Below are 26637 nucleotides of genomic sequence, written 5' to 3'. Positions count from 1 at the left end.
TTGTATATCTTCTTTGGAGAAATTTCTATTCAAATCCTTTGCCCATTTTTTAAATGTGTGATTTGTCTTTTGTATTGAGTTGTAAGATTTCTTTGTACATTCTGGATACAAGTCCCTTATGACGTATATGATTTGCAAACATTTTCTCCCATACTATGGGTTGTCTTTTCACTTTCTTGATAGTGTCCTTTAAAGGATAAAAGTTTTAATTTTGATGATTCCAAATTACCTATTTTTGTTTCTTCTCTTGCTGTGCTTTTTGTATCATACCTAGGAAATCATTGCCTAATCCAAGATTATTAACATTTACATCTATGTTTTCTTCTGAGTGTTTTATAGTTTTAGCTCTTACATTTAGGTTTTTGATCAATTTTTAGTTAATTGTTGTATACAGTGTGAGGTATAGGTCTAAATTCATTCTTTTGCATGTGAACATCCAGTTATCCCAAGACCATTTGTTGAAACATTATTCTTTGCCATTGAATGGCCTTGGCACCCCTGACAATAATCAACTGACCACAGAGATATGGGTTTGTTTCTGGACTCTTCATTCTATTCCATTATCTGGCTACATACTATCCTTATGTCAGTACAATACTGTCTTGACTATAGTAGCTTTGTAGTGGGTTTTGAAATTGGGAAGTGTGAGTACTTGAACTTTGTTCTTTTTCAAGACTGTTCCGTCCATTCTGGGACCCTTTTATTTGTTATTGATAGAATTCTAGGGTCAGATTGTTAATTTCTGGGGGGAAAGAGCTGTTCAAATTTTGATAGGGATTTTATTGTATCAGTAGGTCTACTAGGGGAGTATTGCCATCTTAACACTAAGTCTTCCAATCCGTGAATGTGAGGTGCCTTTCCACTTATTTAGATCTTCTTAGATTTAGATCACTCAACAATGTTTTGTGTAGTTTACAGTGTACAAGTCTTGTATGTCATTTGTTAAATTTATTCCTAAGTATATTATCCTTTTGATGCTATTGTAAATGGAACTGTTTTCTTAATTTCATTTTTGAATTATTCATTGTAAGTGTATAGAAATACAATTGATTTTTGTATATGATCTTGTATTGTAACCTTGTTGAGCCCCTGTATTAGGTCTAATAGTTTTGTGTGGGGGGCAGGGGTTCTTTAGGATTTTCTTCACACAGGATTATGTTGTCTGCAAATAGAAAAGTTTTACTTCTTTTCCAATGTAGATTCATTTTATTTCTTTCCCTTGCCTAATAGCCCTGTCCAGAACAATGTAGAAAAGAAGTGGTGAGAGATGACATTCTTGCATTGTTCCTGATTTTAGGGGGAAGCATCACTGCCTTTCACCATTAAGTATGGTGTTAGATGTGGGTTTTTCGTAGATGTCTTATATCAGGTTGAAGATGTTTCTTTCTGTTTCTAGTTTGAGTGTTTTTATCATGAAGAGATGTTGAATTTTGCCCAATGCTTTTTATGCAGCTACTGAGATGATAATGTGGTTTTTGTCCTTTATTCTATTGATGTGGTATATTTAACTTAATTGAGTCTTAATATTAAATCAATGTTGCATTTCTGGAATAAAACCCACTTGCTCATGCTGTTTAAAAAAAAAAAGGCTTGGCTGTGGGGGGCGGGGCTAGGCAGGGGCAGGGCCTAGGCTTAGGCGGGCAGAAGAGGCCCTGGGGGGGACGGTGGTGGGGCGGGGCCTAGGCCCCCAGAGGGGCCTCAGGGTGGTCCCTCCCCCAGCTGTCCCTCAGGGGCACCAGTCCCTTCTTGCCTCTACTTTTCCTCCCTCCCATGCCCCCAGGCCCCACGTGGCTGGAGGGGGCCTTGGAGGGCAGAGGATCAGGTGCTGGACCTCACCAGGCTCCCTGGGCCTGAGTGGGTGGGGGAAATGCTGGCTGTGTTCCCTTCTCATCCTCCGATCCCAAGAAGGTCTCCCTCCATTCCCGCTTATCTCCTCACCATGGGTAGGCCCCTCCCGAGTGGGAACCCCTCACCTCCTCCAGCTGCCCCTCAGGGGCACCAGTCCCCATCTAGCCTCTACTTTTCCTCCCTCTCCCTCCCACGCCCCCAGGACCCATGCAGCCAGAGGGGCCCTCAGAGGGCAGAAGATCAAGCCCTGGACCTCAGCAGACTCCATAGGCCCGAGTGGGCAGGGGAAACACTGGCTGTGTTCCCTTCCAATCCTCTGATCCCTTGAGAGTCTCTCCCTGTACCTGTTGATCCTCTCTCTGTGAGTGGGCCCCTCCAGGCGTGGGAACTCTTCCCCTCCCCCAGCCACCCCTCAGGGGCACCAGTCCTGTCTGGCCTCCACTTCTCCTCCCCACTCCCTCCCCCAACGTCCTACCCGATCGCTCGGGGGTTCCTCCCATCCCCTCAGGTGTGCGAGCTCCCCCACCAGCGCCTGGTAGGTCCCCTAGTTGTGAGGAGACGAGAACTCCACGTCCTCCTACTCTGCCGTATTGAACCCGCCAGTATCTGTGGTTCTGCATCCTCAGATTCAACCAACTAAGCATTGTGTAGCACTGGAGTACGTATTTATTGAAAAAATATCCACATATAAGTGGAATAGTGCCGTTCGAACCCATATTGTTCAAAGATCAGCTGTAATTTGTAATGGCTCTTTTGAATTTTGTTTTTGACTCAGTGATTACTAAGAGGTATGTTATTCAATTTCCAAACACCTGCAGCTTTTCTGGTTTTCTTATACACTTGATTTCTGATTAATCATTTTATAATCCAGGATTATAAACCAGGATACAATTAATCCTGGTGAATTAACCATATGCATTTGAAAACTGTTTATTCTGACAATTTTGGGTGTAGTAGTCTGTAAATATCAATTACATCATGGTGGTAGTATAATTCTGTGTCTTTGTTGATTTTTTGTCTAGTTGCTCCTATTGAAAAAATTTTTTTAATTTCCAAATATGATTGTGGGATTGTCTGTTCTTTTTTTAATCATTATTGTATGCATACATATTAATAATTGTATATCATCCAGATCAATCAACCCTTTTATCATAGCTGTCTTACTAGTTTCTAGTAATATTTTATTTTGAAATCTCATATAATATAGCAAATCTCCTTTTTATGCTTAATGAATGCATGATACAACCTAGCTCTCTTTATATTTAAAGTACATCTCTTACAGAGAGTATTTAAGTAAACCTTGCATTTTCATCAATTCTGAAATTCTCTGCCTTTTAACTGCAGTGTTAAATACATTAATATTTGATACAATTATTTATATGGTTGCACAAGAGTCCACTATTTTATTTTTTTTTTTATTTTTATTTTTTTTTTAAATTTATTTATTTAATTAATTAATTTATTTATTTTTGGCTGTGCTGGGTCTTCGGTTCGTGCGAGGGCTTTCTCTAGTTGCGGCAAGTGGGGGCCACTCTTCATCGCGGTGCGGGGACCGCTCTTCATCGCGGTGCACGGGCCTTTCACTATCGCGGCCCCTCCCATTGCAGGGCACAGGCTCCAGACGCGCAGGCTCAGCAGCTGTGGCTCACGGGCCCAGCCGCTCCGCGGCATGTGGGATCTTCCCAGACCAGGGCTCGAACCCGCGTCTCCTGCATTAGCAGGCAGACTCTCAACCACTGCGCCACCAGGGAAGCCCTATTTTATTTTTTTCTGCTTGTTTCCTCTTCTTATTTTCCTCTTTGCCTTTCTGGTTTTGTTTTATTATTTTACACTTTTTTCAGAATTCCAGTTTAGTTTTCCTTCAGAGTTTTCAGCCATCTTATTCTGCATTATTTTAAAATACACTCTTAACTTACACAGAGTTCACTTATATAATGTAAAACAGATTCATTAATTTTTTATGATTCTATTTCTCTTCATATTATCTTGGTGATCATCATACCCTTACTTTTCTTTTAGAAGTTATCCTTGAAATTATAACATTCATCCCTGACTTAGCAAAGTCTAATACATCAATACTTCTAACTCTTCCCAGAAAACACGGTGATGTCTCTAGAAATGAACTCCATTTTCCCGTCGACCTCAATTTACGCTATTATTTCAGATTTGTTTTATTCTTTATATAATCAAACCACAAAATATATTATTATTGTTCATAAGATCACTACTCATTTGGCTTTATCAACTTATTTACTATTTTAATTTTTTCATTTATTCTTACATCTTCCCTCCTATTTGGAATGATTTTAATTCTGTCTGAAGAAGGATTTCCTTTACAGCAGGCCTGCTGGTAACAAACTGTATCAGTAATCTTTTCTCTGCTCTGCACTTTAAAATTCCTTTAAAAATATAAATATGCATTGTGAACTGAATACCTCAGTAAAGCTAATTAGCATTCATTACATCACATAGGTACCTTTTTTTTTTCCTTTGCATCCTCCCTATCTGGCCACCACCTGTTTGTTCTCCATATCTATGAGTGTTTCTGTTCTGTTTTATAGATTCCACATATAACTGAAATCATATGGTATTTGTCTGCCTTACTTCACTTAGTATAATACTCTTTTAGGTTCATCCATGTTGTCATGGCAAGACTTCATTCTTTTTTCCATTGTATATGCATACCACATCTTCTTTATCCATTCATCTATGGATGGACACTAAGGTTGCTTCCATAGCTTGGCTACTTTAAATAATAATGCAATGAACACAAGGGTGCATACATCTTTTCAAATTAGTGTTTCCATTTTCTTCAGAAAAATAACCAGAAGTAAACTTGCTAGATTGGATGGTAGTACTATTTTTAATTTTTGAGGACCCTCCATACTGTTTTCCATAGTGGCTGCACCAATTTACATTCCTGCCAACAGTGTACAAGGGTTCCCTTTCCCCCACATCCTCATCAGCACTTGTTATTTCTTATCTTTCTGATAATTTCCATTCTAACAGGTGTGAGATGATATCTCATTGTGGTTTTGATTTCCATTTTCCTGGTAGTTAGTGATTTTGAGCATCTTTTCATGGGTCTGCTGGCCATCTGTATGTCTTCCTTGGAAAAATGTCTATTCAGATCCTATGCTTATTTTTTATTCAGATTGTTTTCCTGATATTGAACGGTGTGAGAGTTCTTTATGTATTTTGAATATTAACCTCTTATTGGATATATCATTTGCAAATACCTTCTCCCATTTAGTAAGTTGCCTTTTTGTTTTGTTAATGGTTCTCTTCACTGTGTAGAAGCTTTTGTCTGATATATTCTCATTTGTTTATTTCTGCTTTTGTTTTTCTTGCCTGGGAAGACCTATCAAAAAAATATTGCTAAGACTGATGTCAAAGAGCATATTGAGGGCTTCCCTGGTGGAGCAGTGGTTGGGAGTCCGCCTGACAAGGCAGGGGACACAGGTTCGAGCCCTGGTCCGGGAGGATCCCACATGCCATGGAGCAACTAGGCCCGTGCGCCACAGCTGCTGAGCCTGCGCTCTGGAGCCTGCGAGCCACAGCTGCTGGGCCCGCGTGCCACAACTACTGAGGCACGTGCACCTGGAGCCCATGCTCTGCAATGGGAGAGGCCGCCGCAGTGAGAGGCCCACACACCGCAATGAAGAGTAGCCCCTGCTCGCCACAGCTGGAGGAAGCCCACGTGCAGCAACGAAGACCCAATGCAGCCAAATATAAATTAATTAATTAATTAATTTTTTTTAAAAAAAGAGCATATTGACTATGTTTTCTTTTAGGAGTTTTGTGCTTTCAGGTCTCACGTTTAAGTCTTGAATTCATTTTAATATTATTTTGTATATAGTTTAAGAAAGTAGTTCAGTTTCATTCGTTTGCATGAAGCAGCCAGTTTTCCCAACACCATTTATTTAAGCATTTCTTCCTCTTTAATTTTTTTAGAATAGCTTAACAAGGATAGGTATTAGCTCTTCTTTAAATGTTTGGTAGAATTCACCTGAAAAGCTGTCTGGCCTGAACTTTTGTTTGTTGGAATGTTTTGTTTTGTTTTATAACTGATTCAATTTCAATTACTGGTAACTGGTCTGTTCATATACTCTATTTCTTCCTCATTCAGTTTTGGGAGATTGTACATTTCTAGTAATTTATCCATTACTTCTAGGTTGTCCATTTTACTGGTGTATAATTGTTCACAGTATTCTTTTATGATCCTTTCTTTACTGTGGTTTTGGTTGTAATGTCTCCTCTTTCATTTCAGATTTTATTCATTTTGGCTCTTTTCTCTTTTTCTTGATGAGTCTGTCTAAAGGAATTTCAATTTTGTTTACTTTTTCAAAGAACCAGCTTTTAGTTTCATTGATATTTTCTATTATTTTTTCAGTCTCTATTTTATTCATTTCTACTCTGGTCTTTATTATTTGTTTCTTTCTACTAACTCAGGGTTTTGTTTATTCTTTATTCTTCTATTCCTAGTTTTCTTAGGTGAAAGGTGAGGGTGCTTATTTGAGATTTTTCTTGTTTCCTGAGGTAGGCATGTATTATTATAAGCTTCCCTCTTAGAGCTGCTTTTGCTGTATCCCACTGATTTTGAATCGTGTTTCCATTTTCATTTGTCTCAAAATATTTTTATTTCCTCTATGATTTCTTTAGTGACCCACTGATTGTTTAGTAACATATTGTTTAGCTGCCATGTGTCCATGTAGGTGATTTCTAGTCTCATACCTTCACAGTCGGAAAAGATGCTTGATATAATTTCAATCCTCTTAAATTTGTTGAGACTTGTTTTGTGGCCTAGCATGTGATATATCCTGGAGAGTCTTTCATGTGCACTTGAAAAGAATATGTATTCTGCTGGGTTTAGATGGAATATCCTCTCTCTCGCTCTATGTGTGTGTGTGTGTGTGTGTGTGTGTGTATTATCTGGTCTAATGTGAAATTTAAGGCCAGTATTGCCTTACTGATTTTTCTGTTTGGATGATCTGTCCTTTGATGTAAGTGAGATGTTAAAAGTCCCCTATTATTGTGTTATTGTCAATATCTCCCTTTAATATTTGCTTTATGTATTTAGGTGCTCCTATGTTGGGTGCATATATATTTACAATTTTTATATATTCTTCTTGATCCCTTTATCATCATGTATATCCTTCTTTGTCTCTTGCTACAGTCTTTGCTTTAAACTCTATATATTGGCATTTTGTATTTACTGGCATTTTATTTATTGCTTTCTGGTTGTTTTTGTGCTTCTTTTTTGTTCCTTTCTTCTTCTTTTGTTCTCTTCCCTTGTGACACGATGACTAGCTTTAGTATCACATTTGCATTATATTAACATTGTATGTGATCATTTTAAGTTGATGATCACTTAACTTCAAACACATTCTAACAATCCACCCACACACACACATTTAATGTTTTAGACATATTTTACATCATTTTGTTTTGTGTGTCCCTTAACTACTTATTGTAGCTATAAATGATTTTACTACTTTTGTCTTTTAACCTTTCTACTAGCTTTAAAAGTGACTGACGTACCATCATTATTATATATTTGCCTGGTTACCAATGAGATGTTTCCTTTAGTAATTTTCATATTTTCTAGCTGTGGTCTTTTATTTCCCACTCAGGGAAGTCCCTTTAACATTTCTTATATACCTGGTTTGGTGCTGCTAAATTCTTCTAGATTTTGTCTATAAAACTATTTCTCTCTCCTTCAAATCTGAATGACAGCATTGCTAGGTAGAGCATTCTTGATTGTAGGATTTTTTCCTTTCATCACTTTAAATATATCATGACACACCCTTCAGGCCTGTAAAAGTTTCTACTGAAAAGTCAGCTCATAGTCTTATGGAAGTTCCCTTGTACATAACTACTTGCTTTTCCCTTGCTACTTTCAAGATTCTCTTTCTTTAAATTTTGCCATTTTAATTACAGTATGTATTGGTATGAATCTCTTTAGGTTCATTTTATTTTGGCCTCTATGTCTCCTGGACCAGATGTCTGTTTCCTTTTCCAGGTTAAAGAAGTTTTTAGCTATTATTTATTCAAATAAGTTCTCTCCTCTTTCTCTCTCTCTTCTCCTTCTGGGACCTCTCATAATGTGAATGTTAGTATGCCTGATGTTGTCCCCAGGTCTCTTAAACTAACTTTATTTTTTTTAATTCCTTTTTCTTTTTTCAGTTCATCTGTGTGATTTCCACTACTCTCTGTCTTCCAGTTCACTGATCTTTCCGTCTATCATCTAATTTACTATTGATTCCTTCTAGTGTATTTTTTATTTCAGCTATTGTATTCTTCAGCTTTCTTTGGTTCTTCTTTACATTTTCTCTTTGTTAAACTTCTCACTGTGTTCATCCATTCTTCTACTGAGTATGTTGAGCATCATTATGATCATTACCTTGAACTCTTTATCCAGTAAATTGCTTTCCTCTACTTCACTTAGTTCTTCTGGGGTTTTATCTTGTTCCTTCGTTTGGAACATATTTCTCTGTTACCTCATTTTGCATAATTCTCTGTTTTTATTTCTATGTATTAGGTAGGTTGGTTACATTTCCCAATTTAGAGAAATGGCCTTATGTAGGAGTCATCATATGGGGCTTAGCAGCACACCTCCCTCTGGTCACCAGAGCTATATGGTGCCTCCATGTGGGCTGTATGGGCCCTTCTCTTGTGGCAGGGCTGACCACCATAGGCACAGTGGTAGGGGGTGTTGACCCCCAAGTTGGCTGGATAACAGGCCTTGACATGTAGAGGCTGCCAGCCTACTAGTTGGTGGGGCTGGGTCCCAATACAGCAGGTTTCATGGCCCAGGAGGTGCTGAGGCTAGTTCTTATCTGCTGGTGGTCAAGGCCAGGTTCTGGGGTCACCAGCTGCAGGGCCCAGGGTATTTGGGTGCTACCCGGTTGGTGCTACCCGGTTGGTGGGATAGCTAGGTCATGTCCCAAGCCAGCTGTTTGTGGGTTCTGGGAGGTCCCAGTGATGGTGCTGGCCCACTAGTAGGTTGACTGTGGTGCCTGAGGGCTCCCAAGGCTGATCCAGACCCACTGGTGTGTGGGGCCCTGGGGCTGGTGGGCAGAGCCAGGACCTGTTGGGTTCCATGCTGGTGCTTCCTGGCTGATGGGTGGGCAAGCTACCAGTGCTGATAATCTAGAGGGAAAACTTCAAAATGGTGCTTACCAGCACCAGTGTCCTTTTGGTAGAAGGAGCTCTCCAAAATGGCTGCTTCCAGCATCTATATCCCTAGGGGGAGTCATAGTTGCCTTCTGCCTCTCTGGGAGGCTCAAGATCATCAAGCAAGTGGGTCTGACTCAGGCTCTCTTCAAATTACTGCCTCTGTGGCCTCTGCACTGGGAGATTTTACATGAGCCCTTTAAGAGCAAGTCTGTTTCCTATAGTCCTCCAGCTCTCCTGTATGTGAGTCTTGCTCACTTTCAAAGCCAAACATTCTGGGTGCTCCTCTTCCTGGCTGGGGAGCCTGATGTAAGGCTTGGACCTCTCACCCTTTGGGGAGAACCTCTGCAACTGTCTCCACTCCTCTTACCCATTTTTATATCTTTAGTTTTGAAAAATCTCTCCTGCTAGTCTTCAGGTTGTTCTCATCTGTAAACAGTTGCAATTCTGATGTGCCTGTGGGAGGAGTAGAGCTCAACGTCTCCCTTCTCCACCATGTTGGCCATACCTCTTAAATTGTTATCAATATTTGAGTGAAATTATTAAAATATTCAACTGAAATACTTTCATTTTACCTTTATTTCTGGAAAAGATTTTAGGTCATTAGCACTTATTTTCTTTCAGCACATTAACTCCAACTATCGTTCCATTCTATACATTCCATGTCAGTGGTTTCTCTTGATCTCTTACCTCTTGATCTGATTGTTGCTCCTCTGAAGGCAAAGTAACTTTTATCTCTATGTGCTTTGATGATTTTCCCACTTTCTTTTGTTTTCAAAAGTCTAACGAGGGCTTCCCTGGTGGCGCAGTGGTTGAGAATCTGCCTGCCAATGCAGGGGACACGGGTTCGATCCCTGGTGTGGGGAGATCCCACATGCCGCGGAGCAACTGGGCCCGTGAGCCACAATTACTGAGCCTGCGCATCTGAAGCCTGTGCTCCACAACAGGAGAGGCCGTGATAGTGAGAGGCCCGTGCACTGCGATGAAGAGCGGCCCCCACTTGCCACAACTAGAGAGAAAGCCCTCGCAAAGAAAGGAAGACCCAACACAGCCATAAATAAATAAATAAATAAAATTTAAAAAAAAAAAAAAAAGGTCTAACGAAACTAGGTGGGTTTTCCTTCTATTTTTTCTCCATAAGATTTATAGGACTTCCTGAATAAGTGATTTGATATCTTTTTAGCCATTTTAGAAAGTTTTCAGCCATTGTCTCTTCAAATACTTTCTGCCCCATTCTTTCACTCTTATTTTTTGAGACTCCAATTGTGTGTTATGTAAGACCATCTCACTGCATTCCCTTTATCTTACATTCCGCTCTTATTTATCTTTATTTTCTACCCTTCTATCTTTTCATTTTTCAACTGGATATTATTAGAACCATATCTTTGAGTTCACTAACTTTCCCTAATGCTAGGCTAAATTTATTACTAAAACCTCCCACTAGCACTAAGAACTTTAAATATCTTATTTTTCAATTTTATAATTCTCGTTTTATTCATTATTTTATAATTTCTAGCTCTATGCTGAATTTCTCAGCCTTAACTTTTATTTCCTTGAACATACTAATACATATTTATTTCAATCTGCCTGATAACTCCATTATCTGGAGCCCCTATGAATCTTACTCTGTTGTCTATTTTGTTTTTGTGGTTTTGGCCACACTGTCTTGAATATTTGTATACTTGTTTTTTTAAATGAGTATTGAACAATGTACATGAAAAAGGAAATAGTTTGAGGCCTAATAAGATATAATCTTCTTTTAGAGATTTGCTTTTAGCAGGCTCATAGGTGACTCGCAAAAGTGGATTATGTTAACCAAATTTAAGGAATGAAATAATTTAATGCTAGACTTCAATCTTTAAAAGGTAAGTCTATATCCAGTTTACATTTTATTCTAGGGTATAGTCCTTTAGAGTGCCAACCTAAAATATAGTCATTTACCATGTCTCCTTTTGGTAGGCCCTGGATTCCAAAATTTGATTCACAGATCTGACAGTTACTCCAAATCTTAACATCTCAGACATGTCTTCTAGAATTGGCAGATACCCCTAGAGAAAGAGTGGGCTCACTTTTCTGGGTTTCTTTCTTCCAGAGTGTTTTGGCCCATAATTCTTCACATCCTTATTGGCTCTTGGATGTCACTTCCCCCCAACCCTTTTTGTGAAAATTCTGTCCAGCTTTTCTAGTAAGTTCTTAGGTGGATTACTGACCTAAATTACCTAATTCACCATAAGTGAACAACACAGAGGTGTGTGTGTGTGTATGTATGCATATGTGTGTGTGTGGTATATGTATATATGGGTGTGTGTGTGTGTGTGTGTGTGTGTGTGTATATATACATATATGCAAAAGAATATTGGGCCCAAGTATCTCACTAATTGAAAGAAGGTACCCAATTTTCTAATTCTTATGTAATGTTGGAAAATGCAGTCAATTTAGAAAACAGAACAGAGACCCCTATGAAAACGTATTCATCTTAAAGTATATACCATTTATACAAAAACTAAACAAGTTTCATAAGCTAATCATTTATCTGAAAACAAGTATTTAATTAAAATATCTAATATATGAGTGCTGCTAAAGCTCAAATAAGGCATGGAGTAGGGAGAACTTACAGTGATAGGGGAAGCTTATTGGTATTGTGAATAAGTATCACAAGGTGTTACAGGTAAAATATAACAAGTATGTGTTGAGTACAGTGGTGTCTAAGAAAAACAATGCAAAGTTTGGGATGGGGATCAAAAGAGAAAGGTGATTTATAAATGGAAATGTACAATGAGCTGGTACAGGAAGAGAATGTGAGGAACAGAGAGACAAAGGAAGGTATTCCTAATCATAGGGGCAAAAAAGCCAGAAAGAGCTCCAGGTGATGTGAGAACCCACTATTAGTATTTGGTAAACTACAGGTAGATAAATATAGCTATAACACAAGGGGGGGTGTATGTGTGAACATGCAATTGTGGGTGTGAGTGTAGTGGGGCATGGTGGTGACAAAGTGATTAGCTATAAGAAAAGGAAATGACTTGTTTCATAAAGTCAATGTTCCTGTATCACATAATAAAGTATACATAAAAATCATATTTAACAGTGAATATTTTGAAGTACATTTATTAAAATAGGAGAAAAAAGTATACCTGCTATCATGAAAATTATTAAATATTGCTTAGAAACACAGAGAAATAATAGATAATATGATCAGAACGGAAGAGACAAAACTAGTGTTGCCTGAAGATGCTCTGTCAACAAAAGAATAAATGTTTTGAGTTACATAATAAACAGAAACCAACAGCTTTCTTTCAGACCAAGAAATAAGAAAAAATAATGACAAACATCCTAATCACAAAAGCAATAAAAATATGAAATAGCTACAAATAAGCTCACTGTTTCAAATAGAGAAAAAACTCTACCAAAGTATTTAAGTGAATATAAACAGTATGTACTCTAGTGTAATGCTAAATATTTAAATGTATCAGTGTTTTCCAAATTAATTTAAGTTTAAGGCAGTTCATTTAAAATACTAATAAAGATTTTCTTTAGTCCTTAAAAAAATAACCTGAAGAATGCTCTGGAGACATCAGAAAAATGGCAGAATAGGAAGCCCTAGATCCTCCTTTCCCCCCAAAGAGACACTGACTCAATAACAATACATAGATTAATTTCCTTTGTGAGAAATCCAAAAATCAGTTAAGAGACTCCTGTATCCCAAGTAAGCAGCCTCTCCATCAGGGGATAAAGAGAAGAGTTCAGTGTGCATCCAATACTCTGGTTTTTCGGGAACTGCCCATGGGACTGGGTTCTGTCTCATCTGACTTGGAGCACTGATGGGACCTGGCATAATCTAGAAGCCTAGATGGTGCTGAGAACAAAACAGAGCTAGGGGACTTGCAGTGGCTCCAGAGAATCTGCAGTACTGGAGACAAGCACTAGAAGGAGCAAGAGATTATGAGCTCCTGAAAAAAGAAACCCGCAAGTCTTTCTAACTGGAGATTTACATGCACCAATCCAGAGAAGTCACATCCACAGACAACGCTGAAGAGTTCACTAGAATCTGTAGCTGGGCTGACTGGTAAAGGTCATTCCCTGCACTAAGCCAATTTCTAAAGATGGGAGAGGTGGCTGTTTTTACAAGTGTGCAGATCCCAACACAAACTTACAAGACAAATGAAGAAACAGGGAAACATGACCCAATTAAGAGAATTAAGTAATTCTCCAGACCCTACAGACAAAGAGGTATATCAATTATCTCACAAAGAATTCAAAATAACTGTAAGAGAGATGCTCAATGACCTCAGTACAATGATACTTGAAGAATATGAGAATATCACCAGAGAGAGAATATATATTTTTAAATTGGAGGTTAAGAATACAATAACTGAATTGAAAAATTAAACAGACAGGTTCAACAGCAGTCATGATCAAGTAGAAGAAAGAATCAGCAAACTCAAAAACATGTCATTTGAAACTATCCAGGTAAAGGAGCAAAAAGAAAAAAGAATGAAAAGGAGTGAAGAAAGCCTAAGGGACATATGAGGTACCATCAAATGGACATTAAACGCACTACGGGAGTCCCAGAAGGAGAAGAAAGGGAAAAGGGGGCAGAAAGCTTATTTGGAAAAATAATAGCTGAAAACTTCCCAAATATGGGAAAGGAAAGGGACATCCAGATTCAACTAGGATGAACCAAAAAAAAAGTCTACACTAAGACACATTATAATGAAATTGTCAAAAGTCAAACACAAAGAGAGAATCTTTAAAGAAGCAAGAGAAAAGCTACTCATCACCTACAAGGGAGTCTCTGTAAGACTATCAGTGGATTTCTCAGCAGAAACATTGCAGGTCTGAAGGCAGTGAAATGATATATTCAAAGTGTTTAAAGGCAAAAACTGCCAACCAAGAATAAATAACTGTCAAAACTTTCTCCTTCAAAAATAAAGGAGAAATAAAGACTTTCCCAGGTAAACAAAAGCTGAGGGAGTTCATCACTACTAGACCTGCCTTACAAGAAATGCTGAAGGGAGTCCTTCACGTTGAAACAAAAGGACACTAGACAGAAACACAAACAGATATTAAAAATACATAATATTGGAATACTGTAACAATAGTATGTAAGTCACTTAATTCTCGTACAGAAGTTAAAAGACAAAAGTATTTAAAAAACTATAAATATAAAAACATGTTAATGGATACTCAATATAAAAAGATGTGATTATGACACCAAGAACATAAAGTATGAGGATTTAAGTAAAAGAGTAGAGGCCTGTATGCAACTGAAGTTATTAACATTTTTAAATAAGATTGTTACAACTTTAAGATATTTTATATCAGCTCTAAGGTAACTACAAAGAAAATACCTATAAAAAATACACAAGAGAAAATGAGAAAGAAATCAAAGCATGTTAATACAAAACATCAATGAAACACAAAGGAAGATGACAGGAAAGGAAAAGAGGCACCAAAAAAAAAAAAAAAAAAACCGCAACAAGTCAAACAGAAAACAATTTAAAAAATGGCAAATCCCTATCAGTAATTACCTTAAAAAGGTAAATGGATTTAACTCAATAAAAAGATACAGAGTGGCTGAATGAATAAACAAAGATCCCATGATACGTTGTCTAAAGAGACTCAATTTAGATATTAGGACATACATAGGTTAAAGTACAAGAATGGAAAAAGATATTCAAAAATGATAAAATAGAGCAGGGGTAACCATACTTATATCAGACAAAATAGACTTTATGTCAAAAACTGTCACAAGAGACAAAGAATGACATTATATAACGATAAGATGGTCAATTCACCAGGGAGATATAACAACTATAAATATGTATGAACTCAACAAGACAGCAATATATGAAACAAACACTAACAAAACTGGAGAAGTGACAGCATTACAATATTAGGAGATTTCAAAACCCCTCTTTTAATAACAGAATATGCAGACATAAGATCAATGTGGAAACAGAACTTGAACAATGCTATATAGATCAAAGTGCTCTAACAGACATATACAGAACATTCCACCCAACAGCAGCAAAATAAACATTCTTCTTAAGTGCACACTCTCCAAGATAGATAACATGTTTGGTCATAAAACAAGTCTTAACAAAGTTAAGAAGACTGAAATCATACCAAGTATCTTTTTTGACCACAATGAAATAGAACTAGAAATCAATACCAGAAAGAAAAGTGGAAAATCTGCAAATATGTGCATATTACATACTATTGAACAACCAATGAATTCAAGAAGAAATCAAAAGAGAAATAAAAAAATCTTGAGACAAATGAAAACAAAAATACAATATACCAAAACTTATGGGTTGCAGCAAAAGTGGTACTAAGATGGAAGTTTTTTGGCTATAAATGCCTACATTAAAAAAGAGCAAAGACCTCAAATAAGCAACCTAACTTTATACATACACACTAAGCCTACAGTTAGCAGAAGGAAGAAAATAATAAACATTAGACCAGAAACACACAAAATAGAGAATAGAAATATTCAATGAAAGTAACAATTGGGTTGTTGAAAAGATCAACAAAATTGACAAAGCTTTAGCTAAACTAAGAAAAAAAGGAGAGAAGACTCAAAATCAGAAGTGGAAGAGGAGACATTAAAACTGATACTGCAGAAATAAACAGGATTATAAGAGATTACTATAAACAAATAACCTGCTTTTTAAAATGGCCAAAAGACTTGAATAGTTATTTCTTCAAAGAAGATATACAAATGATCACAGTAATATGAAAAGATGCTCAACATCATTAATCAACATGGGAATGCAAGTCAAAACCACATGAGACATCATGTCACACCTGTTAGAATGGCCTCTATAAGACTGTGAGAATGTGGAGAAATTGGAACCCTTGTGCACTGCTGATGGGAATATAAAATGGCGCAGCCACTATGGAAAACACTATGGAAGCTCCTCAAAAGACTAATTAACACAGGAGTTTGTGATTAACAGGTACAAACTACTATATGTAAAATACATAACCAACAAGGACCTACTGTATAGCACAGGGAACTACACTCAATATTTTATAATAACCTATAAGGGAAAAGAATCTAAAAAAAATAGATTTATATGTATAACTGAATCACTTTGTTGTATACCTGAAACTAACACAACACTGTAAATCAATTATACTTCAATTAAAAAAATTTTTTAATTAAAAAATTTAAAAATAAAACTACCCTATGATCCAGCAATCCACTTCCAGGTATTTATCCCAAAGAATTGAAATCAGGATCTCGAAGAGATATTTGTACTCCCCTGTTCACTGCAGTATTATTCAAAATAGCTAAGTGGTGGAAACAACCTAAATGTTCATTGATGGTTGAGTGGATAAAGAAAATATGGTATAAACATACAATGGAACATTATAATCTTAAAAAAAAGAAGGAAATCCTGTCATATGCTACAACATGGACGTTATGCTAAGTGAAATGAAACAATCACGGAAAGACAAATATTGTATGCTTCCACTTATATGAGGTATCTATAAGGTGAGGTAGTCAAACTCATAGAAGCAGAAAGTAGAATGGTGGTTGACAGGGGTGGGAGAGGGAAATGCGGAGTTGCTATTCAGTGGTATGGAGGTTCAGCCATGCAAGATGAAAAAGTTATAGAGATCTGCTCTACAGTAATGTGCATATAGTTTATAATACTATATCATAACTTAAAAATTTGTTATGAAGGTAGATTTCATATTATGATTTTGTTGGGTTTTTTAATTTTTTTTTTATTTTTGGCTGTGTTGGGTCTTAGTTTCTGTGTGAGGGCTTTCTCTAGTTGTGGCAAGTGGGGGTCACTCTTCATTGCGGTGCGCGGGCCTCTCACTATCACGGCCTCTCTTGTTGCGGAGCACAGGCTCCAGACGCGCAGGCTCAGTAGTTGTGGCTCACGGGCCTAGTTGCTCCGCGGCATGTGGGATCTTCCCAGACCAGGGCTCGAACGCATGTCCCCTGCATTGGCAGGCAGATTCTCAACCACTGCACCACCAGGGAAGCCCCATATTATGTTTTTTAATCAAAACTTTTAAAGAATGTACTAAAAAAGCTGAGACTATTTTGAAAAAATAGTAATAATTATTAAGATATGGCATAAGTCCAGCTTTGCCAACATAAATGGAAAAATTAATGTTTCAATGGGATGTTATAAATCCACAAAGAATAATATTTTCAAAGACTATATACTGACATGGGAAAAGTTCCGTTCATTCAGCCAGTCAACAAATACTATGTCGGACCTTGGACTGCATGCTAAAGATAAAATAATGAGCAAGGAAGATATGATACTTGCTAGTCAAGAATCTTATAGTCAAGTGAGAAAGGCAAACAAAGATTACAGTGGAGATATACTTGATACAAAGGATACAAGGAGATAACTAAGTATATAGCAGGGGAGTCTTACCTCTTCTATAAGAGTCAGGGAATGTTTTGTAGGAAATGTGACATTTTAAGCTCAGATCTGAAAGATACATGGTAACTAGCCCAACAATGGTTATGGGTGGAGACATAAGCAAACTGAGGATCTAGCACATAGAAATGGCCAGGGAAGACAAGGGTGTGTGGGGAGGGAGGACATACCAAATTTTATGTTTACCAAAGACCTAAATACATCTGCACAGAGTAAGACTGGAAGTATATAAAAGAAAATATTATCAGTCCCTAACTCTGGCTGTAGAATTAGAACTCTGAGTAAATTTTCATTCTTTTCTATTTTTCTTCTTTTCTGTATTTCCTGAAGCAATTAATCATACATTACTGTTTACTATTTATTGACAAAAAGAGTATTATTAAAATAATACTTTACTATTTACTACATTTGGGGAAGAGGTTGTTTTTGTTTTAAATCTTAGACAAGCCTCTTAGGACCTAATTTATTCATTTGGAAAATAAGGCTAATAACATTTAACTTCACAAAGTTTCTGATTTGGATCATATATGATAACGTGTAGAAAAGTGATTTCATGGTTGTTGGACCTAACTCAGTATCAGAGCCACCAGATAAAAGGTATTAAGACAGAATTGGAAGATAGTAGATCAGGAAGATGAAATGTGGGCCTGATGAAGTTGGTGTGCTAGATACTAACATTTTGCCACCCCCCTCTTTAGCAATGATGATAGTCAACGCCAATCAAGCCCGATTTTTTTTTTTCCTCACTGAGCTTAGACCCAATCTCAGAATCCTTCTCAGCATAACACTCTAGGAAGTCACTTGCATAATGGCACACTCCTTGAAACCTTTTGCCGTCACCAGCCTTAGAATTCCAAATATGAACACAATCAATTACATAATTTTTAAAAGGTAGTTTGGTGATTAAAATGTCCTCTTTAATTTACATTTTAACTTTTAAATGCTCTATTTTCTGTTAAAAATTATATCTTATAGCACTCCTAGAGGTTTTGATTTAGTATTTTTGTAAGCCTGTCATTTATCTGTTATACCAGAAACAGAATAATTAGGGGACTATAGCATTTTACAAGTATATTTACAGATATTTACAAGTGGTCAAGTCAGATACATATACACCTTTTGACTGATTGTCACTTTTTCACAAAATGGAAATAATGAGTTTCTTACCTTTCCTCTGGAGTGTCTACATGAAATGTTCTCTCTATAACAGTGGTCCACTGGAGACATCTGATAATAAATGTGTTTGGCTTTGGTCGTTCTGTTTTCATTAACTGGCATTCTAGAAATAAAATAAAATGTCTCTTTGAATATACTTGTATTTAAACCAAGAAGTAAACAGTTGAGAAGTACAGAGTTCTATTCTAAACAAACCACTGCAACCTCACCGATTTCTATGGATCTCCACTCAAGGCTGTTTGTTCACAACCTGATTTCAGTATTCCTTTCCAATCCATCACCCATTCTAGTCACATGCTCTATTAACCAGCCAAATTGGACTATTAAACTTTCCTTAAATGCATCTTGCTCTTTCCTCTATCTATATCTTTGATCCAGCTAATATTACTATTTGGAATGTTTTCCATTTATTTTACCCCTAACCATATGTAATCCCCAACAGCCAAAAGAATACCTGTCCTTTAAGTCCCGATCAAATTCTACTCCTTCCATGAAGCTTTTTATAACAACCTGGTCCTAGACTGACCATTCCCCAAGCTATATTCTCATAACATTCTCACTACGTTCTCCACTCTACATTCTCATTATTTATTATCGTACCCCTCATTTTTCACTTAGCATAGAGTACCTTATATTACTATTTATCATTTTTAAGAAGGTATCCTTATCCCTACTTAGATTATAAGCCTTTGACAGTATGCACCCCCTTAAACTCTTAGTAATCTATAGCACCTAGAGCCAGTCAGTCAGAAGTGATAAATTCTATCAGCAATTATCTATATCTAGGAAGACTTCAAAGAAAAGGAACATATAGCATAGTGGCTAAAAGTATGGATTTCAACACTACTGTGCCTGGATTCAACTTTTTTTCCTACCATTAACGATGCAAGCTTAGACAAGTCAATTAACTTCTCTGGTCTTCAAGTATTAAATGGGAAGCAGTAAGAGTACCTACATCATAAAATTGATGTAGGGATTAATAATATGTAATTGTAATACTTAGCGTAGTGTGTGACACACAGTAAGTTTTCAATAAATGTTAGCTGCTATTATTAGGTGTACACCTGAGCTACACTCCAAAGGATATCTGGTATTGGACAACAAGAGAAAATAGGATAGGGCTGTCTGCTGACACTGCAGCAGACAGTATTGTTGAGGAAATGCACTGCACTCTCTCTCTTTAGGGCCTTTTGTCTAGTTGTGCCTTCTGCCAGGCATTCTTCCCCTCACACAACCCCACAGTTAACTCCTCACCTCCTTCAAGTCTTAAATCAATTCTAACCTTCACATTGAAGCCTACCTCAACCATGCCACTCAGTACTGAAATCTGCATCCTTTACCCAGGACTCCCCAACTCCTCTTACCTGCTTTACTTTTTATTTCCCATAGCATGTTTCCATCTTTGTACATATGAGATGACTAACTTAAGATCTTTCTTATTTACTGTCTGTTTCTTCAACTAGAATATAAGCTCTACTAATATACTGTTAGCACCGAGAACTAACATATAGCACTCGATAAGTATTTTCCAAGTGAGTGAATTCTGACAGTAATAATCCAACAAGAAGGTAATTTTGATGATACAGGAAAGAGGAGAAAATTTCTGGAGCAACTTCCTTATATAGTTAAAAAGGGATAGGATTCACTGAACAAGTAGAGGGCTGGCTGTAGTCAGGAGTATAGAGAGTTTAGTGATGCAACAGGAGAGAAGATAGGGTAAAGGAGCCCAGAGCTGGTAGAAATTATTTGCTCATTGCTTCTACTTTTTCAATGAATTAGGATGCAAAGCCATCCTTAAGAATAAGGTTGGAAGAGGATGCACTGGGGTTTTGAGAAAAGAGAAGATATATAATAGCCTTCTAGGAGCAAACAGACTAGGGAAATATCCATGACTGCTAAACAGCATTAAGGGTCCAATGGAATTTAATGATTAAAAATTTAAAGTACCACCAGGGATCATGGTTGTATAGTTTTCCCCAGATAACTTCAGTTACATGAGTGCAGATGGGGAATACAAAGGATTGCATTTAAGCAAAGCTATAATTTAACTAAGTAAGTTTGAAAATGCAAGAAAGTGAAACAGAATACAGGATGCAAGACAAGGGAGTGGTTTAGATAATCAACTAAGGAACTAAAAATGGGTAAGGAGAGAAGTGAGAACCTGGTGGTATGTAAAATAATGGAAAGGTAATAGAATCAATAGATCATAAAATCCATCGTTTCACAGTTAAGTACTTAACAATGTTACACACTTTCTGAAATATGAATGTAAATCAAATATAGTATGCCAATTTATATTTTTTGTTTGAAATACAAAAGTTTTAAAATACCAAAGATATTATACTAATTTACACCAATAAAGAACCACATAATTTCCCCCAACTTACTCTGCCTATAAGGTACAGACTCAATCTGATTCTCTTTGAAGCCCATTGTTCCTTCCTGTTTCCTTCTTCATAAAATTCCTATCAAGCTTCCAGCCAATGGTTCACTATACTGTCTTGCAGACATTTAATTAATGTTAATTTGATGTCCTAGCTAGATGAATTACTTAAAAGTTAGGAATTATGTGTACGACTCTTCCTCACAGCACCTACAGCAGTGACAGCACATAAGGGTACAGAGTAAATACCTGATGATTGAGTAATTGACCCACTGGTTTTTTTTTTGTTTTTGTTTTTGTTTTGGCCTTGCCACGTGCCTTGTGGGAACTTAGTCCCCCAATCAGGGATCATCGAACCTGTGGCCCCTGCAGTGGAAGCACAGAGTCTTAACCACTGGACCACCAGGGAATTCCTGCCAATTGGCTTTTAATGTAAAGAATGGAGAACAGACACTTAAAAAGAGGGAGAGTCCTGACAGAAACACTCGAGAGTGAACCATGGAGTAAAGGGACACAGGAAGAACAGAAAAGGAAAGAAAGAATGCCCACTCTAAGGTTCACCTATTTCAGTTTTACTTAAGTTTTCCATTGTGGTGATGTCAAGATAATTAAGATAATAGACTTTAGAATACCAGATTCAAATCTAGCCTCTATTACACACCATCAGCTATTATTACCCAAGACAAAGTACATTAAGCCCCAAGATTTCTCATCTTTAAAAGCACTATGAGGAATTAAAGTAAACTTTAAAAGAAGCATATTTTCAACACTACACCTAAATGAAGTTTAAATGCTATAATCTAAAGAACTTCTTAATGCTATAAATGTAAAAGCTATTTAAAATACTACATATGAGATTCTAAGTGGTTATTAATTACTGCAATTTACAAAAAGGAAAATAAAAGTGATTAATTACCATTCCCAAGCAGACGTTAAAAAGTAACGTTTAGAAAAGAATAAAATATTTGTATTTATGCATATAATTGTTTTGGGAAAATATTAAAATAATAATAAAATGACATAAGTAGTTATTCACAACAAGCTTGTTTTGACTAAATATACTAAGTATTCATGAATCAGCAACATAAATGAAATGCCAATTATGGGAAAAGCACCAGATTCTGGGCATAGTAAGTAAGAAAAATGAGTAAGAAACTCTACAAGCTTACAGCACATACCAAGCTCTATTTTTAATCATTCTGTGTAATTATAAAGTAATATTCCACTAATGGTATAAAGGTTTTAATCAGGTCCTCCTGAAACCTCTAGCTCAACAAAAATGTTACATGTAATTATGGACATGAAGAATAGAAATAAACCTGTATGTTTACAGGTTTCAGTGTGAAATACTCTGTAAATCAATCTAACTTCTAAATAATACCCATTAGATTGAAACTATAGAAGAGAGAAGTGGCTACCAAAAGGCAGTCCACAATATTCAAGTGACAGTCGAGTCAACATCAGGAGAAGAGAATATTCTACCACAATGCCTCAGGGTTTACTGCTGTGTATAAACAGATATAATTAAAGAGCTGAATCCAAACTCAAAACAGTTGAAACTTTAAATTACCATATTAAAATAGCTGAGCCAGTAAACAGAAACACTTTGGGTTCTTTCATGTTAGCCATAATATGGAAACATGAACACATCATACAGTTCTCTCTAAAATGAAGAAAAATATGCCATGAAAGTTTTCAGGACATGGTGCATGTTTAAAAACACTTATTTTGAAGAGAATTCTTAAAAGGGACAGGGTTAATAAATAGGTTGGCCAATACTTCTTTAGAAGAATATTTTCCTTTTTATTATGTAAAGATTCCTAACTCAAGGTAGGACAATTTAATTTTTTTTTTAAGTAGAAATTTTGGATAGAGATTCTAAAAAGCTATTGACCAAATGATTATCTATGACTTCTGGAACAATTTAATATGCAGGAATAAAGCAAGCATCCTTAGATAAAATGTCAGGTAGCTAGCTTTTATTATATCATAACCCATGATATTTTTCTTTTTTCAAATTTTATTTTATATTGGAGTATAGTTGATTAACAATGATGTGTTAGTTACAGGTGTACAGCAAAGTGATTCAGTTATACACATAAGTATATATTCTTTTTCAAATTCTTTTCCCACAGATTATTACAGAATATTGAGCTGAGTTCTCTTACAGTAGGTCCTTGTTGGTTATCTATTTTAAATTTAGTACTGTGTACATGTCAATCCCAAACTCCCAATCTATCCCTCCCCCCAACCCCATCTGTTCCCTCTGGTAACCATAAATTCATTCTCTAAGTCTGTGAGTGTTTCTGTTTTGTAAATAAGTTCATTTGTATCATTTTTTTTTAGATTCCGCATATAAGTGATATCATATGATATTTGACTTTCTCAGAATGACTTACTTCACTTAGTGTGGTAATCTCCAGGTCCATCCATGTTGCTACAAATGGCATTTTTCATTCTTTTTAATGGCTGAGTAATATTCCATTGTATATATGTACCACATCTTCTTTATCCATTCATCTGTCAATGAACATTTAGGCTGCTTCCATGTTTGGCTATTGTAAACAGCATTGCAATGAACATTGGGGCAGATGTATTCTTTCAAACCATGGTTTTCTCTGAATATATATCCAGGAGTGGGATTGCTGGATCATATGGTAGCTCTATTCTTAGTTTTGAAAGAAACCTCCATACTGTTCTCCATAGTGCTTGTACCAATTTATGTTCCCACCAACAGTGTAGGAGGGTTCCCTTTTCTCCATACCCTCTCCAGCATCTATTGTTTGTAGACTTTTTAATGATGAACATTCTGACTGGTGTGAGGTGGTATCTCATTGTAGTTTTGATTTGCATTTCTCTAATACTTAGTGATGTTGAGAATCTTTTCATGTGCCTCCTGGCCATCTGTATGTCTTCTTTGGAGAAATGTCTATTTAGGTCTTTGGCCAGTTTTTTGATTGGGTTGTTTTTTTGATATTGAGCTGCATGTGCTGTTTGTAAATTTTGGAGATTAATCCTTTGTCAGTCACAACATTTGAAAATATTTTCTCCCATTCCATGGGTTGTCATTTAGTTGTGTCTATGGTTTGCTTTGCTGTGCAAAAGCTTTTGAGTATAATTACGTTCCATTTGTTTGTTTTTCTTTCCATCACTCTGGGCGAAGGATCGAAAGAGATCTTGCTGTGGTTTATGCCAAAGAGTGTTCTTCCTATGTTTTCCTCTAAGACTTTTACAGTATCTCATTTTACATTTAAGTCTTTAATCAATTCTGAGTTTATTTTTGTGTATGGTGTTAGGGAGTGTTCTAATTTCATTCTTTTACATGTAGCTGTCCAGTTTTCCCAGCACCACTTATTTAAGAGACTATCTTTTCTCCATTGTATACTCTTGCCTCCTTTGTCATAGATTAATTGACCACAGGCACATGCATTTATTTGTGAGTTTTCTATCCTGTTTCATTGATCTATCTTTCTGTTTTTGTGCAGTAACATACTATTTTGATGACTGTAGCTTTGTAGTATAGTCTGAACTCAGGAAGCCTGATTCCTCAGGCTTCCTTTTTCTTTCTCAAGATTGCTTTGGCAGGCCTTCCCTGGTAGTCTAGTGGTTAAGACTCCATGCTCCCAATGCAGGGGGCCCCGGTTGAATCTCTAGTCAGGAAACTAGATCCCGCGTGCCACAATGAAGATCCGGCATGCTGCAACTAAAAAAGATCCTGCATGCCACAACAAAGATCTCACACATGGCAACGAAGATCCCGCATGCCGTGACTAAGACCCAACACAGCCAAAAAATATTTTAAAAAATTATTGCTTTGGCTATCTGGGGTCTTTTGTGTCTCCATACAAATTTTAACACATTATTGACTGGGGGATTTTGGCAGAAACTAATGCCTGGGGCCAGTGATTTGTTACCTAAGTGAATATTTAAACACCTGCATTTGAGTAAATATCGACAACTTTTTTGCACTTAATGTATTTATTTGAAACTTTGTACATATCTTACTATTCTAGTACTTCGTTCAAGTGTGATACACAGTATAGCAGTCACCTCTTGCAGAGGAACAGAACATCTACTAGAAATATACCATATTTCACTGCGCTTTCCCCTGGAAGAGCAGAATCTACACTTTCTGGCAGCATTTTTTAGTCCTGTGGGTATTATTTTCTCTAGAATATGTTCTTTTCTTTTACCTGATAGTCAACAAGGTGGGTCTTTGTGGGCGGCTCTTTTAAAACTGCCACAAGAAGGACCAGGTGCAGTACTACCACTACATTCACCAGAATGGTCAGTTACACATTCTCTAGCTACTGCTAACAAAAATTGCTTGTAAGTCATTTTACTCTGTGCGTTAAGGCTACAATAAATTTTAAATGCATTGAATAAACCACAATTACTCAAATAGAAACCCACTTTCTTATATCATTTTCAAGTTTTCTGGAGGATACTGAAGTTTGCCAAATATTGATCAATCAACTCCTTTCATATATTTATTATACTCTAATATACAAGTGGGCTTAGTTATCTGATGACCAGTCCTCCTGTCTTCCTTTCCTGTAGATGCTATGGAAGTGTCACGAATCATTGTTAACAGGTGGACTAACCTCTTGTCTTTCCATATAAGAATCACACCTCCCTTCTGTGTGAATGTCATTTCTCCCCTCTGTAGATTTTTAGATTTCTCCTTTAACTGGTTTGGTAGACCAGGATTCTCTCTTATAGTCCCACAAACTCTGGTTTTATTTTTCAACAGCATTTCAGATGTGGACACACTGTTGTAATAACTGTCTTGGTAAATATGGTGCCATGAACCAAGATAAGGTTGTAGGACTGATAATATTGTTTCTTGCCATTTCTTTCCTTCACCTGTGTAAATCTCAAGTTTGCATATATATCAGTTTAGCATTTGCTATCCATCCTGACCGAAATTCCATATTTTGTACATTTTCTGGGATTACAGGTTTTGAATCTGAGTCATCCTCTCCACAAATGATGGCTCTTGTTTGGGTACACAGATGGAAAATAATCCAGAAGAGGTTTAACTTTTGAAATTCTGTCTGCAGGAAGCGGAGTTTCCAAGCTACCATTAAAGTGAAGAAATATCATTATTTGTTCCAAACTTCTTCTCATCATAATCTTTGGAAAGATAGGTGTTTCAAGTAAGGGATCAATCAACCAATATTCTTTCCAGTGTGACTTTATTTGTCCCATCAGAATTATTAATCCAAGAAACTACTTCATGTCACTATTGGTTACATCAGTCCATTTTAAAGCCTCTCACACTTCTTATATGATTTTTCATTCTGTTCGTGATACAGCTTTGTTTGAGAAGCGACCAACTTGAAAAAGTCCTTACCAAAAATTAATTATGTTATTTCACTAACACTTTGCAGGTTATTACATTCAATACTTACACCTGACACACCTGTAAAGTCTTCTAATTTTCATGAAATGTTATCTTCAATCCACTTCTGTCAAAGTAAAGGAGCATTCTCCAGCACAGTGGGTTTCATTTTCACTTTCCGAATCAGAATCAACTGCTAAGGTTTTTTATCTTTTTGTTGGTCTAATATTCACATTGTCTGAATCAGAATTATGTTCTGAAGAACTATCATCTTCTGAGACAGTAGTATATAT

At 36.6% G+C, this 26637-nt stretch overlaps 1 protein-coding gene across 4 annotated transcripts in view; it reads right to left on the bottom strand.

The window, feature by feature from the left end:
• AKT3 (AKT serine/threonine kinase 3) overlaps positions 1-26637 on the bottom strand; it is a 392608-nt gene that overhangs the window by 184397 nt on the left and 181574 nt on the right. For all 4 annotated transcript variants that reach the window (XM_057550146.1, XM_057550151.1, XM_057550143.1 and 1 more), the window contains one exon: positions 18609-18720. In XM_057550146.1, coding sequence (XP_057406129.1) covers positions 18609-18720 — 112 coding nt within the window. The remainder of the gene's footprint in view (positions 1-18608; positions 18721-26637) is intronic.

This window comes from Balaenoptera acutorostrata, chromosome 1 (assembly GCF_949987535.1).
Source record: "Balaenoptera acutorostrata chromosome 1, mBalAcu1.1, whole genome shotgun sequence".
Taxonomy (NCBI): domain Eukaryota; kingdom Metazoa; phylum Chordata; class Mammalia; order Artiodactyla; family Balaenopteridae; genus Balaenoptera; species Balaenoptera acutorostrata.
This window is presented reverse-complemented; position numbering and strand designations above follow the sequence as displayed.